The 16,418-nt window shown below is 42.5% G+C and overlaps 2 protein-coding genes across 2 annotated transcripts in view; one reads left to right on the top strand and one right to left on the bottom strand.

Annotated features, from left to right (window-relative positions):
- The window catches only part of Su(var)3-3 (lysine-specific histone demethylase Su(var)3-3), a 154,046-nt gene that overhangs the window by 71,482 nt on the left and 66,146 nt on the right, over nucleotides 1-16,418 (top strand). The gene's annotated exons all lie outside the window — the stretch shown is intronic.
- Tollo (Toll-like receptor Tollo) lies at nucleotides 10,061-15,984 on the bottom strand. The gene has a single exon (XM_083048510.1). It carries the CDS (start codon nucleotides 15,451-15,453, stop codon nucleotides 11,731-11,733), a length of 3,723 nt encoding a protein of 1,240 aa, XP_082904636.1. The 5' UTR covers nucleotides 15,454-15,984; the 3' UTR covers nucleotides 10,061-11,730.

Raw genomic sequence — 16,418 nt, 5'->3', positions numbered from 1 at the left:
TATTCTTTTTTCTTTACAAGTACAAGTCGAAACGACTTGTTATCTCCTAATGGCGGCGCGTTCCTCTTCCCTGTAATTGAAAACTTAAAATAATTTAATTTACATACGAAAGCGTCGCTTTGATCGCTTCCGCGAGAATCAACTTGCGCAAGTTTACTTAACTCCACATCTATTACTTAGGATTCGTTGGATGCGATTAAAGTGACGAGATAGAGAGCGTAACCGCGCTTTTTGTTTCTGCGGTTTGAAAGTGTTTCACTTAATTCCTTGTTATGTAAATTGCAATTTCTGTCTTTGATCAAAGATAGCTCGCGTCGAATTTCCAACGCGGTGCAAGACTACATATTATAAGAAGACGTGTACTCGCGAGGGTTAAGTATATTTCGACCAAATAAAATATAATTTTCCAAAGTCGATAAAATGAAATATAAAAAAGGAAAACACTGAATACATCTAGAGCGAATAATGGTAATATTTTTTAAATAAGATGCGAAAGAGTTAATCCTCAAGTGCCAGGTCATTGCTTGATTGGATCAACTCGATTCGCACTGCGTAACTGATCCTCTATAATCCTGGCGGCCCTCGCATATATTTGCATTACATTATACGGAAACTAGGAAACCAGAATTTCGCCCAAGCGGAATTATTCGGCGGAATGAAACACGTCAGACCGTAATTAACACACATACACACATATATATATATATATATATATATATATATATACACACATATACAAGAGTAGTAGAACTAATATAGAAAATTTCTATAATATCGCGAGAAAGAGAGAGAGAGAGAGAGAGGAAATGGTATGTGCGTATTAGGATGATGGAAATTTCAATAGAGTCTTCGGGAGGAGGACTTTCGGAGAACTTGTTAAGGAACATACCCGGTTTGAAGAAAATGGCGAACGCGGCTGAACTCGCTCTGAAAACGTCGAAAAGTTGGGCGGATTGTCAGCTGGCTTTAATGCGCAACGGAGCGTGTCAACGGGGTCCCATGGTATTATTACGAAAGTCTCCGCCGCACTTGTAACCATACACGAGTGCCGGGAATGGCTCGACACGCCTCGCGACTCTCCTCTCTCGAGCGCAGTTGCGCTTGCAAAGAGTTGATTAAAGTCATACCGGTCGGTGCAACTTGTATTTTCAATCCTTCCCTCTCTCTCTCCTTCTCTCTCTCTCTCTCTCTCTGGTCGAACCAAGAAGAGGTTGGATCCAATTCAATGTTCCGCGAAAGTGCTTTGTAATCGATCGAGCCCCTTCGAGCTCTTCTCGGTCACGAAATGTTTCTTCCGCCGCGGTGTCAGTCCCACAACGACAGGCCAGATCCACCTCCGTCAATATTAGCGATGCTTGTTCGGGGACGAGGCAACACTTGCTTAATAAATCGAATTATCCGGCGTTCGCGCGCACGTGGGGTTCGTTAAAAGTCCATTTATCCGACGATTGCGCGCGCGAGAGTCTCGTAACGGGCGGTCGTGAAATCACGAAACACCTTCTCTCTCTCTCTCTCTCTCTCTCTCTCTCTCTGTCTAAATATATATATATATATATATACCGTTGAACGGAGACCCCGAGAGACGTTCGTCAAGATTGACTTCATCATCGATGACGAGAAATCGACGTATATATCTGCTTTCTGAGAGAAATTTATCTGCCGCGTTTCTGATTAATTGCGTTTGACACGATAAACTAGAAACTCGTTTGCCGCGTTAGCAGTCTGGAGATTAAACACAGTGTTACGAGATAGTGTAAATCGCAAGATACTTGGCGTAACGCGTTATCTTTAATTTGTCAAATAGTTATTTTTTGTAATTAACTTGTTTTTTTTTTTTTTTTTTTTTTTTTTGCACAATTTTGACATAATAGAATTATCAAGAATTATTATATTTTAATGCACCTTTATGCATTTTTTTATTAAGAACATTATTAATACGTTACCTCTAATTTTCAATAGGTCAAAGTTAGTTTTTCATTTTTTTTTTGCACACAGAAAATATAATATTTTAACGTAATAGAGATTTATCAAAAGCTATTATATTAATGCAGCGTCTTTTTTCCTTTTTTTATCATGGAGAAAATCATTATTACGTTTTACTTTTAACAATATGTCAAAAAGTTATTTTTTTCTTGAACCGTGTAATTAATTTCTATATTTTTTTTCTGCACACAGAAAATATAATATTTTAACGTAATAGATTTATCAAAAAATATTATTTTTTTTTACATCAAGAACATTTTTAACGCTTTAATTTTTAGTGTGTCAAAAAATTATTTTTTTTTAAACCGTGTAATTAATTTCTATATTTTTTTGTACATCGAAAATATTTTAACATAATAGAATATCAAGAGCTATTAATGCACTTTTGTATAGCGTTTTTTTTTTATATCAAGAACGTCATTAATGCATACACAGAGAGAATTTTCTTTTAGAATTTACCCTGAAAATCATGGTAATCGTGGGATAAGTATGAAAAGAATTTTATGAGAATTTCTCTAATTAATATTTATCACAATAAAAATAATAATATTTATCACAATAAAATATAAAACATGTTTAATTAATTTTACTAAACTGCATAGTAAAATTAATCAAACGTATTTTATATTTTACCATATTGTCATACGATTACCATGATTTTCAGAGTAAATTTTGAGAAAAAATTCTCTCAGTGTATTAATTTTCAACATTTATGTCAAAATGTTATTTTTCTTGAATTGTGTAATTAACTTTTATACGTATATATTTTTTTGCACACAGAAAATATAATATTACTTATCACAATAGAATTATCAAGAGCTATTATACTAATGCACCTTTATGCAGCGGTTTTTCTTCCTTCTTTTTTATACATATCAAGAGTAGTCATTAATCGAGCACGCGAGATATGTGCGTGTCGCGCTTCGAGAATAACGTTTGAGACGAGCACAATGGACGCGATATTCTTTGTGACCGGGGTAAGTAAGGGACGAAATTAATTGTCGGTCATTACATGGAATACCATACCCGGACACCGGGGTCGCGCGCTTTAACGTCATTACTCCGGTCTCTTTCGCCTACATTTGAAAAGTAAAACACGCACAAAAGAGCACGGATGATTTCTGCGACTTATTATGATGTTACACGGTGCCCTCGCGCGCGCGCGTTGTACCCTGCTCGAGGAGACTGTGTATATATGTGCAAGGGGGAAAGGGGGGCTAACCGACTGTACCACGGTTCGCATAATCAGCAGGCCGCTTGCACGACGACGACGGCGGTGCTCCATAGTGCACGTGTGAAATATGCATTCGCCTCGCGATACAATGCGAACGGGACACTAAATTCTCTATCGCGATAACTAAATTATACGCGGACAACGTTTGCGCGAGCATAAACTTTCGCGGCTGACATCCATTCGCGAGATCGGTAATTGAAAAGGCTCTTTTTCTCTCCTTAAAATAATAAATTGAACAAGATATGATATCGAAATACTAGATCAGGTGTGAAAAGGGCGCGATAAAATTATTTTTCATTTCCTCTTTATTATATTATTCTGAACTAGCGGAATCCTGAGATCGAAAATTATTTGTGACATTTTTCTTTATCTTAGCTTTTGCTCCAAGATCAACATGACACGTCTGATCCTATTTTTTAAAATTTTTATATTTAAAACATTTTTATTATTTTCTTTTATTATGTGTATATATTTTAAAAAAATTTTTAAATATATACACATATACTTAAACAAATTTTTTTATTATTTAAATAATTGTCCTCGAGTTCTGTTTAACCATTTCACCTAAATCATGAAATCAGCATAACTGATTTTGTTTTTTAATTCGGAAGAGAGGGGTTTTAACCCCAAACCTTCCCCCTATCAATTAGCAAAAATTCTCAAATCTGCAGCAGGCTCTTCTAAGTCATTTTCATACCTGATTTCTCTTCTTTTCTCATTTTCCATCAATCTCTTCTCGATATCTGGACAAGTGATGCAATTTCCACATGGAAAAAAAATTTACGTACTATATATAAAGTATACGATTATTACACGTGAGATGATTTCGCGAAGAGAAGAGCAGAGAAAATGAAGAATTATCCTAATTGATGACGATATTAATTCGTTTGGATCTCGTCCTGAATGACGACTTTCGATCTGCGGCTTCTTGGACGATTCGTGACGAGTCGTGATGAAACGCAGCTGCTCAATGATCCGACGCGAGATAGTTTGGATCGATTGTCGGATCGTGTCGATTCGAGACAGGAATCCCGAGACTCGCGCGACGACGACGATGATGACGATCGGTGCCGGTTGTGGCTGACAGTGCAAACAGAAATTCCGTTATACCGCATAAAGAAGCATCGGCGACCAGATTAGCGGGGGGAGGGGGGAGGGGAGGTAGAGGCATGCGGGCCGCATTCTTCAGGGAGCATTCTTGCTCGAGCTACCGCGCGAACGAGTTAGCGAGCTGCGAAAACTAGGGATGGGATCATCAAATTCAATATAAGGACGTACCGAAATAAAAATCCGAGTCGAATGTAATAATCGACTTTCATTATTCATATGCACAGAATTTCGAATAGAGTCCCATAATACTAATCTCTCTCTTTTTCTCCCCCTCTCTCTCTTTCTTCGACGATTTATGCACTCACAAAAATAAAGGGTAAATATTGACAAAAGGGGACCCAGCCCCAATCACCTTGACCTTGACATATGTTGTCAAGGTCATAGGCCTGAGTAACCTCCAACAAATTTTAGCCGTCGCTCCTTCTTAAGAAGAAAGTTATTAACAAAAAAAAGATTTGTAAAAATTAAAATTTGTACGTAGTCTAACAGTGAAAAACTGATGACAGAGTTCATAGAAATAGCTCTATCTATACTATATACCTATATATACCTAAATAAACATTCAATTTTTTATATAGTGTTCAAAAATAACATATTAATATGATGAATTAATTATTTATTGAATACATTTTGCTCATTATTTCAAAAAAAGCATCAATACGTTTATCTAAAAAAGTTTACTAAACACACACACACACACGGGGGGGGGGGGAATGCAAGGGGGGCCTTCGGCCCCCCTCCCGCACCCGCCCCGCCGGTAGGCAGGGTGGACCTTGCTTTACAACTTACAGCATGTGTCCATTGTGATTGAACTCTTCGCAATGCATCCCCTACCGGCGGGGAGGGTGCGGGAGGGGGGCCAAAAGCCCCCCTTGCACCCCCCGCGCGCGTGTGTGTGTGTGTGTGTGCATATACGTTTCTGATATTTTATATTTTCTTACAATTTTTTTTATTAATAACTTTTTATTAAACAACAAGCGACGGCTAAAATTTGTTGGAGGTTACTCAGTCCTATGACCTTGACAACATATGTCAAGGTCAAGGTGATTGGGGCTGGGTCCCTTTTTGTCAATATTTACCAAATAAAGAAATTAAAAAATGAAATAAATAAAATAAATAATGAAGTAAATAAAAAATAAAATATATAATAAAATTAATTAAAAAATTAAAAAATGCAAAGCACTAACTTCATTTAAGATTAAATTAAACGGAATAAAATACTGTTTATAATCATGTGTTATTAATCCTGTTAATAATCATAAATTATACTGTTAATAATCATAAATTACCCAAAAACATTGGACTACTAAATTCGATATGTATTTTTTTTTTTTAATGATTGTCACCTTTCACATTTTTAAAAAATTGTTTTCTTGCGAGGAACAATGAAACATTAATTTCGTGGCACAATCAGTGACTATCGATATGATAGTTAAAATTAGGGATGGAATCGAATTAAACATGTATTTGAAAATCTGAATGAATTCAATTATCGAATTTTATTTTCTAGGATTTGTATAATACTTGTAAGAAATAATATTTCATTGCGAAGTAATCGAATCTAGAATCAGTTATATTCGAATTTGAAATTGATTATCTGCAAAGTTCGATATAATATTTATAATATATATATATATATATATATATATATATATAATACTTAAAAGTACTTTTTATCATAAAAAATCGAATCTCTTACAAGTATTACTCGAACTCTAAGATAAAAAAATATGTACTTGCTACACAATAATTATTTATGTACTTGCTACACATCCGCACTCATAAGTACTCGTAAAAAATTTGAACATACTTGATCCAGGTTCGAATGTACTTGAAAGTACTTGCTCTTTTGTTTTACAAGATACTTATAGAGAGAGTTCGAGCTTACTTGAAAGTACTGTTTTTTTTTTTCAAAGTAATCATAGAGAGTTCGAAACTATGCAAACAAATTTGAACCTATGTACTTGTAAGAAGATGGGTTGCGTCATCAAACGAAGAAGGGAATAAGCGATCCCGCGTGTTTCAAATCGCTTCTAATTCTTCATTACTTTCCCCAGTAAAGGTCTCTTTCTTTCTCTCTCTGCGACTTTGAAATTCGCATTAAAATTCTTGACTCGCCAGTCGTTTTATCCGCGAATCCGTTACTCGGTGCCGCTTCCATTATCGACGCACTCCTCTCTTCTCGTTATATTATTGCCGTTGTTCCCGTCGCCCCGACTCATATACGGTATAAAGACGTCGTCCGTATCAATTTTATGCCTCGACCTCGCAGATTCCGTCGCCTCGCTAATTTCTTCGCGCCGCTACTGGCTGTCCCTCTCTTAAGGTCGCATTAAACGAGAAGAAAGAGCGGAGGGAACAGGTTTATAAATTCCTTACACAATCTCCGTTATCAAACTGTGCTGGCGCGCGCCTGGGTAGACGAGAACGATTTTCGTCCGGTTAGTTACTTATCCCGGACGAAAGAGATAGACACGCCTGATTCCTTTCGCGCCCACAAGCGGATCTGGACCATTGAAATCTTACGATATCCCTCGCCCTTTCGTCCGTATATATAATTTCTTCCTCTCTCGCTTTGCCTCTCCCACTCTTGCTAGCGTGGTATCTTGGATTTTTCTCGGTACATAAAATTATACTCGAGGGGACTCTCGAGGTTGACGAGTCCTGCCTTGACCAGGAGGGGCTTTCAACGGAGAGCATAAGCGATGCAAAGAGTGTTTTACCCGTGATATGTTGTTAAGGACTTGTTAATTACACGAGTGGCAGAACAGGATCGGCAGATAGGGATGTCCGCTGACTCTCGTTACCGGAGATGTGTGCGCTCGCACACCGTGGCTGATTTTATTTATATATCCAACATTTATATATCCAAACTTTGTCCCCCGAATCTTTCTTGTATCGTAGGAATTAATTTCTCAAAATTTAGAGAGCTCCCGCGTAATTAAACCCTTCTGTCAGTGCATAACATTTTATCTTTTCATCAATGTATGGATACCAACTGTGTGATTTTTTTTTTTCTTGACACATTGTATTGCAATAATTTTTTTTAACAACTGCTGGGGATCGAACATTTTTTCCTATTATATTTTAGGAGGTTTCCGAATACAAAGGTTTTTTGTATTTTAAAATAAATTATTTTTAAAATAAATTAATTTAAAAAATAATAAATTAAAAAGGCTCTGATATATTTTTTATAAATACAGAATTAGGTATGAAAAGGGCTAATAAGAGCCAGACGCAGATATTAGGCTCAATAAACTTGTTTTTAATTTCTCTTTATTTTGACTCTCTAATTATTTCAAAATAATTAAAGAGAAATTTAAAAACAAGTTTGTATATAGCTAATATCTTGGTTCTTATTATTAGCCTTTTTCATACCGCATTTTGTATTTATACACTATATCAGAGTCTTTTTAATTCATTTTAACTAATTTTTTAACTTTTAAACCAATTTGTAACTCATTTTTATTTTGACTCTCTAATTCTTTCAAAATAATTATATTTAAAAACAAATTTTATATCTAATATTTGCGCCTGACTCTTATTTGCCCTTTTCATATCTGATTTTGATTTGGAATTCTGTTTCGGGCTGAGAAAAGTTCCAACACATTTTTGACATTTAAAGTTGCTTCGGGTACCCTTTTAATGGCAGAAGGGTTGAACGACGACGACGACCACGTGCGCGTTTCGCTGCGGCAAATAGATATCGAATAATCTAATCATGAGACGTGGACCGATTAGTTTGATTACTCGTCGGAAATAATTTCGCCGAGTCGGCTTAAATGTCACGCGCGTGATGATAAAACCGATATTATTATTGCGCGTTGCGTTTTCTCGCGAAGCGAACGCGAAGATCCATCACGACTGATCGATCTATCTGTCTATCAGCCTGGCGTGATGAAAACACCTAAGGCAAATCTTGGAAGAAACGTTTCGTTGCCGCGCAACGACGAGAACACAATTTGCTATTGCAGACAAATTCCGCGTTTTCAGTCATCATCAGCCAGACCGCAAAATAGCCCCGGCAAAATAGTTACCGGTTATGTAGGGTGAGACTCTACGCTTCTCTCTCTCTCTCTCTCTCCTTCTCGCTCGCGCTACATTATTATCGTGACACCGTTACCGAGAATTACGCGATATCGGCGCGGTATTGTTGTAATATTCTCCGACGTCTGTCACAACATCGCTATACCGCGTTATTATATTCCCCGCGTTCGATCGAGTCGCGCCTCTGTTACTCTATTTACCAGCGCATTGATTGCATCGCGATCGAAGCGAGCCGAGCAATCCCGCGTTTTCACGTAGCTACAATTTTCCTGCGTGGCTCATTTAGTCTCGCTCTCTCTTATGCAGGTGGGGATCTCTTTGCGTGCCGTTGCCGCGCGATAAGATCGATGATTATAATTGACAAGTTAGATTTTTACATTTTCCCACAGGCCTCCTCTTCCACCTCTCGCGTTGTAATAGAAACCGGCAATTATATATTTGCACATGGCATCTTTATATCTTTTACGATACTCGTATATGCGAATTAAACTATATTTAAATATGAGAGTTTATATCTTGATTAGGTAATAACTAGTTGGTTAGTTTGATATTGTTTCTTCTTTTCTGGCAAATTATTATTCGAGTTGGAGTAATTTATTTACACAAGGATAAAACACACGAAATTCTTGTACAAATGTCTCGCCCCTCGAGTTGGGATCTCCTCATTTCTTCAAACAGATATTACTTATTCTGCTGATGCAACGGTAACAAGACGTGATGACAATGTATACAGACGTGACTCGATTAACATAAAGTATTGTTTTGTTCTCGGGCTACCTCAGAAAATGGCGCACAAAGCCTGCATCGAAATGGTAGATTTAATTGTCATGCTGTGAATATCGCGTATACCGCTTTGTCATTTTATTGCATTAACTGAAAATGAGGAAGTGCTCTGCATACCGCTTGTAAATTCACTTTAATGCGCCTTTGATATATATATATATATATCTCGAGACATAAATACGTTTGAAAGCAATATTTTGCCTTGAGAAGCGCAATCTGAAAACTGAATATCACAAAGAGATTTGAATTAATGTATTTTTCGAAATTTTTGATAGTGCTTATATATCGATCGAAAATCTACAGATATATTTAATTGGATATATTTAATCTGGCATATATTATTTTTGTGGGAGAAAGCAAGAAACGCAACACAGTTGGAAAATTTGTGTTTTCTTGTTAAAAATGGTCCCCGTTAAAATTTTTGTGTTAAATATTTAACACATTCATGTGTTAATTTAACATATTGCTGTTATGTTAATTGGACTCAAATGTTAAATTATTAAAACAACTAAAAAAAGTGTAAAAATAATACAATGTATATCTATTTTTAATTTTACACAATAAATATGTTCCGTATTATTAGTGACAAGATTTATCTGTTAAAATTTACAGAAAAAAATGTTAATTTTACTTTATAATATAAGTGGGGGTGATAAAATGTAAAATTAACAATTTTTTTAGTTAATTTTTACATTAAAACTATGTTAATTTTACACAAAATTTATTTTAAGTTTATTTGAAGTTTGCATTTATTTTATGTTAAAATATTAACACAATATTCGTGTCACCATTTAACATATCCGTATTATGTTAAATTAACACAAAAATTTCTGTGGACCGTTTGGGACAGGTGATATTTGTTAAATTTAACACAAATTTTTCAACTGTGAAGATGCAAAAGGATCAAAAATATAAAAAGAGAACGATTTATTTCAGTCATAGAGTTTTTATTCTAAAATAAAATATCTTTTTTTTTTGTTGTGTGTCGAATAGTTTTGCGAAACGCTTGCGAGGAAAGCTAAAGAAGACTTTATTCCGCGTTTGTACATATCTCGAATATTTCTTGTATCAGCAGTTTCAATTTCCTTGCGCACTTTGAATTCGATTGTCGCACTTCGAATAAGATACGTCACGTAAGATTTGTTTTATCTTCTGTCGAGTTTTTTTTTCTTTTTTTTAATGCTGAAGTTATTACTGGAATGCGATGGAGCATCTGTGCAAAACGTTTATACGTTTATAAAAATATATATTTTTACGTGAACTGGTTATATGTGCAAGTTTTTTTTTCAATTAATCTCTTAAAATTCACGTTTGCTCGGCAAATAATGAGACCGTCGAATTCAAATGGAAATTTCGCGCGCGGCGCGTAATTAATTACGTGTTTTCTTAAATTAATCATTCATTAATCGACGGCAAGCGAACACTTTGTCATACTATTTTATCTCCGTATTTTCTTTCTTCTTCTCACTTTCGTATTATATAAAACGTAGCGCAATTCAAGTCGTACATAAAGTCTCTTTATCGATTCGAACGAAATAAATAAGGCTAAAATAATACTTTACAATGTTCGCACTTAAAATTTTCCGTTATCACCGTGAAGCGTTATCTGTCAACGCCTTCTGCCGCCGAGAGACGCTCGTAAGCTCGTTTATTGCTGGATGAAATTCGTCATCAGCCAGAGAGTTGTGTGTGGAAACACGATTAAATATACGTAATAATTATTATTAGGAAGTGGTATCACTTGTGTGTGTTGGGGCGCAGTGGCTATTTAAACGATCGGATCGTCGTGTTCGCGTCAGACAGGTGCAGGTCGGCTTTGATATTCAAGCGATATTTTACTGGAGAAGCCGATCGCGGATGATCGAGACGCAGCTGCCGGTGAAATTAAAATTATTACGATGATGCGACACACTCGTTCCGAGAAACAAATCGTCCCGAGCGCGATCAGCTGATCGACTGTCAATTTATTCGCGCTACAGTCGAATCGATAATAACGATCTCCTCGGCAACGAGGACGCGAATTTCGAGTATACGGGTTGCATCTCTTTTGTTTTATGATTACGACAGACACATACACACACACACACACACACACATTCATCCGTCGCACTCAATCGTAATCATCGTACGTGAGCCGAGTAACGATCTCAGTTTGTTTGTAATTCGCGACATTTCTATTTACACCACCGATTTCGTTTCAATTATTTCCCCCGACTTCCTCGCTTGACAACAACAATTTACAGACTTTACGTGTCGCGCGCGTAGCACAGCTGGTTTATACACATTTCTGAGAGATATACCTCGTTCCTCTTATCACACACCGTTTATGTACACGTGGCACGCTTCATTTATACATACAGATCCTCCGTTTCTTTCGTTTTATTTACACACACTACAATACCGTCATATTGCACCGTCTGAATATACGTCTCGAATGCAAAGATCCTCGAGCGTAGGCTCCTCGTCTCCTTTCACACGTGTCACTCTACCGCTCGTTGTTCGCTCGACACTCGAATGACTGACTCACTTGACTGACACACATACATACACATACACAGGCGCGTACAGACTGATCATATATGGACGGAGACGGTGCGCGATCCGTTGGACGTCCTGTTGTTGTGCTGCCGTCGAACCGGCGGCGGCTGCCTCGTCCTCTGCTGGCTCGTCCGCTGATTGTTAGGTACGTCCGGCAACGCGAATCGCAGCTTCTCCCAGAAGAGCTTGTCGCCCCACTGTAGATAAGTGTTGGTCTTCAAGTACAGTCGTATGTCCGGGTCGAGATCGCGCTGATGGACGTCGCCGACCAGCACGAGGATCAGCCGGCGTCTTCTGTCCCTCAGTACTTGATGATGCGCCGACTTGAAGTCGAAGCGACACCACTCGGACTTGATAAAGTTCTCCGACAGCACCATTATCGTGCGGCGCGACGATTCCACCGCCTGCACGATCGTGTCGGCGATGAAGCTGCCGACCGGAAAGTCCCGATAGTGCAGGCACAGCTTGTACGACGGGTTACCCATCTCGAGCACCGGCGCCAGCTCCTCGGCGACGAACGCCTCGTCCTTGGAGCTGTAGCTCACGAACGCGTCGAACAGCTTGTCTCGATCGTCCCTGTCGAACTCCTGGGTCCGATAGAATATTCGCACCCCGAAACGCGAGTGGAACCACACGCGCAGCTCGTGACGGTACACGAAGGCTAGCATGCACAGGAGTATCACGACCAGCGAGCTGGCCAGAGTCGCCACCAGCAGTGGCAGATAATCCTGGAGAATCTGCCTCTCGATGATGGTCTTCGTGTAGTTGCCATGTCCGTCGTCGTCGAGGTTGGTCGCGTCCGTGCAGACGCTCTCGTTTCCGTCGACCCCGAGCTCGTTCCCGCTCATGGAAAAACCAAACTCCTCGTCCGCGAACACTTCATCACCGAACGCTTCGAATTCCGTAACGTTGTACACGCAACGCAATGTTGACGCGTCCGCGACGCGGACGTTCGAGTCGCGAGTCCACTCGCGATAACTTTGAAGATAGTCGCATTCGCAGGACCAAGGATTCCCAGCCAGGTTGACCTCGATCGCGTCCGGCGGCGACCATAAGGCCAGATTCGTCAGACGGTTGTTCTGCAGCTGCAGAATCCTCAGAGAGTGCAGCGACGCGAACGTGTCGTTGCCGATCGCGACGATGCGGTTGCGTTGCAGGTGCAGCTGCCGTAGAGCGTCGAGTCCCTCGAACTCGTGTCCGCGCAGCTCGCGTATCCGGTTATCCTGCAGGTGTAGATCGTCGAGGTCGCGCAGCCCGTTGAACGATCGGTTCTGCACGATCTCGATGTTGGACGAGTTGAGGAACAGGGCTTTGAGCTTCTTGCGACCTATGAAGGCGTGACTCGACACGACCCGCAGATCGTTGCCGTCCAGGTAGAGTCGCGTAGCGTCCATCGGTATCTGCTCGGGTAAACGATTCGCGTGACCGCCGTTGGAGCAGTCGACCACGTTGGCCGACCACGACTGATCGTGATAGCACGTGCAGTTGTGCGGACACGTCATCTCGCAGTCGCAGGCGTCGAAGTCGCAACAGTGGCACAGGGCGAAGCAGTGAGTGTCGTACTTGCAGAGGAACTGCGAGTGCGACGCCTCGACCAGCGGCACGAAAACGTGTTCGCGATCGTAAAGTAGTTTGCAGTAGATGCTCTCAAGGTCCATCACTCGCGGTTGCACTCGCGTCTGGTTTTGTCGATTGATTCGTTGTAGCCATTCCATCGTACAGTCGCAGAGGTACTGATTGTCGCCGATGTAGAACTCTGGTAAAGGTCTGTCAGGTGGTACCGCGCTGATACGCAACGCGTACGGTTCGAGATTCCGAATCTGATTGCCCTTGAGATCGACCCGAGTCAGATTAGGCTTCTTGAAGAACGAATAACTCTGCACCTTGGAGATGAGATTGTCGTTGAGGAACAGCAGCTCGACGCTCATGGGAATCGCGTTGCCGGTGATCTCGGTGAGCTTGTTCTCGCTCGCGTCGAAGGTGCTCAGCTGCAGCTGCGTCTCGATCTCGAAGTAGTTGCCGAGCTCGCGGATCTCGTTGGAATGTATGTCTAGCCACTGCAGTCCGGTCGGTATCATGGCGTAGTCGAACCACTTGAGCTTGTTGTCGCTGACGTTCAGCCAGACGAGATTCGGCAGCTTGGTGAAGAGACCGGCGATGTCGATCAGTTGATTACCGTCCAGCCGTATCGCTTGTAGATTGAGATTCTCGTCGAAGGTGCCGGGTTCGATGTACTGTATTCGGTTACGCGAGAGGTTCAGGATCTTGAGCTCCTTGATACGATCGAAAACACCCTTGGTGAGATTGCCGATATGATTTTCGGTTAATCGAAGCCCGTATAACTGCGCCACGTGATCGAAGGTGCCGCTCGGTATCTCGGAGATGAGGTTCTCGCCGAGGTCGAGAGTGCGCAGGAGGGGAGTGGCCTTCAGCGCGTCCGGCACCGATGTCAGCCGGTTACCGTTAAGATGAAAGTCCTGCAGGGATGAAGCGTTTCTCAGGGAGCTCGGATGTATCGTGTGCAACCGGTTGTTATCCAGCGAGAGGAGGCTGAGCACATAGAGACCGCTCAACGTGGTCGCGTCTATGACGGTCAGCCGATTGTCGCTGAGCAACAACGTGTGCAGATTGAAGAGCGCCGAGAACGTGTTCTCCGGCAGACTCTCCAGCAGATTCTCCTGCAGTCGCAGAATCTGCAGACTGTACAGATCGCGAAAGACGGTCGGATCGAGTCGGGCGATACGATTGCTCGAGAGATCCAGCACCACCAGACGCACCAAACGGCTGAACGTGGCCGCGTTCACCCATTCCACTGTCAACTCGTTACGCGAAAGATCCAGCACCAGTAATTGCGTCAACTCGCTGAACAATCCGGGCGGCAGGACGCTCAGCGTGTTGTTACGTAAATGAATCTCCTGTATGTCCCTGGCGTCGCCGAAGAGCTCAGGTGGCAAACTAGTTAGACGGTTGTCGGCGAGTCGCAAGATGGCCAGCGAGGAGAGGCCCTCGAACGCGCGATCCGCCATGAAACCGATGGCGTTGCACCGCAGATCCAGGCTGTGCAGCCTCGTTAGACCGGCGAACGCCCCGCTTGGCAGCGACTCGACGCTGTTGTTGCTGAGATCTAGTTCCCTGAGATTCGTCAGGCATCTCGCCGCGGCGTTGAAGCGAAAACCCGCGATATCCCTGAGCCGGTTTCTCGTTAGATTCAGAATCTCCAGATTGACGAGGGGACAGAGCCCGCCCTCCGGTATGCTCCACATGTTATTTTCCCCGAGATCGAGCTTCTCCAGCTGCCGAAGCTCGTCGGTGAAAGCACCGGCGGAGATGTCGAGCGCCATGGCCGACCAATCGGTGTTGTGCGTCCTCACGGTGAGATTTCGCAGCTCCCTGAGCCCCTTGAACGCGTCGTCCGACAGATTACCGATCTTGCAGTACTCGATGACGAGCTCGCGCAGCTCGACCAGCGGCCGGAAGCTGCCGGCGCTCAACGAGCTCTGGTAGAAGAGCGCGTCGCTGCATTCCAGACGCAGACGCACCGTGTGCTGCGGCTGTATCACGCTGAAGTTGGTGTTCTCCAGCTCGCTGTTGATGGTGCGTAAACGGCATACGAGCGAGACGTCATCCTCGGCGTCGCCGGTCGTGATCCACTTGCACTCGTCCGGTGCCTTGTACCTGAGCGCCTTGCTCAGGGACGCGCCGAGGACGCCGAATATCGTGCCCAGGAGGATGGCGAGGAAGGCAGGACTACCCCGCATCTTTTCGCCGGGAATCCTCTAATGTTCCATCAACGTGGAATCCCCCTCCCCCCCGCCGCCCCCTTCCGCTCTTCAGTCTCGCCTCGCGAAATCGGCGCGCCGATCCATTTAAATTACCACCTCTAGGTCGTCGCGCTACTTCTTTTTTGTCTTCTTCTCTCTTCTTCACCTCACGTCATCCATATCACTCTCTCGCGCCTCTCCATGGCCTCTTCTTCTTCTTCTTCTTCTTCTTCGGTCGACGCTCGACCTTACGATCCCGGCGGTTTCATCCTCGCTTTTCGCGTCTCGCAACGAGCTTCGAATTAGCCAAGTTAACGCGTTAACAGGACGCACGAGACACAACAGTAACGCGTTCGCGAAAAAGAAAGAGGCGGAGAGGGTTCAGCGACCCCGAAATTATCGCGGTGGGAAAAGATCTCTTTCGGACGACGACGAAAAGAGAGTCACCGCGACGGTTTTACGACGCGCGCGCGTGTGTGCGACTCCGGTGGGGCCGACGGTTCCTCCAGAACTGGTTGGCAGAGTCGTAAGGCCCCGGCGGGCCTCCGTTACCCTTCTCTCCCTCCTTTCCCTCCCCGCCGCCGATCCCCCGGCTCTGCCACCTTCCTCTCCCGCTCACCGACCGACCGTCCTTTCTTCTCCCACCAAGTTGCCCGTCTTCTTCTCTCGTCCACGTCTTCGTCGTCCTTGTCCTCGTCGTCGTCCTCGTCGTCGTCGTCGTCGTCGTCGTCGTCGTCGTCCGCGTACCCGGGTCCCGACATTCTGGCGAGCCTATAAAAACAAGACAGGTACACTCCGGGTCCTTAGTACTCTGCGTTGATACCACTGCTTCCACCGCGTTCTTATTTCCTCGTCTCTCCTTTCCGTTTTTTCCATCGCGCATCTTTCCCGTTTCTCTCTCTCTCTCTCTCTCTCTCTCTCTCTCTCTCTCTCTCTAGTACTCTGCGTTGATACCACTGCTT

This window comes from Prenolepis imparis, unplaced genomic scaffold (genome assembly GCF_030444845.1).
Source record: "Prenolepis imparis isolate NDT839.2.m4 unplaced genomic scaffold, iyPreImpa1.0 SCAF_10, whole genome shotgun sequence".
Classification (NCBI taxonomy): domain Eukaryota; kingdom Metazoa; phylum Arthropoda; class Insecta; order Hymenoptera; family Formicidae; genus Prenolepis; species Prenolepis imparis.
Note: the sequence above shows the minus strand (reverse complement) of the source record. Positions and strands in the feature narration are given on the sequence as shown.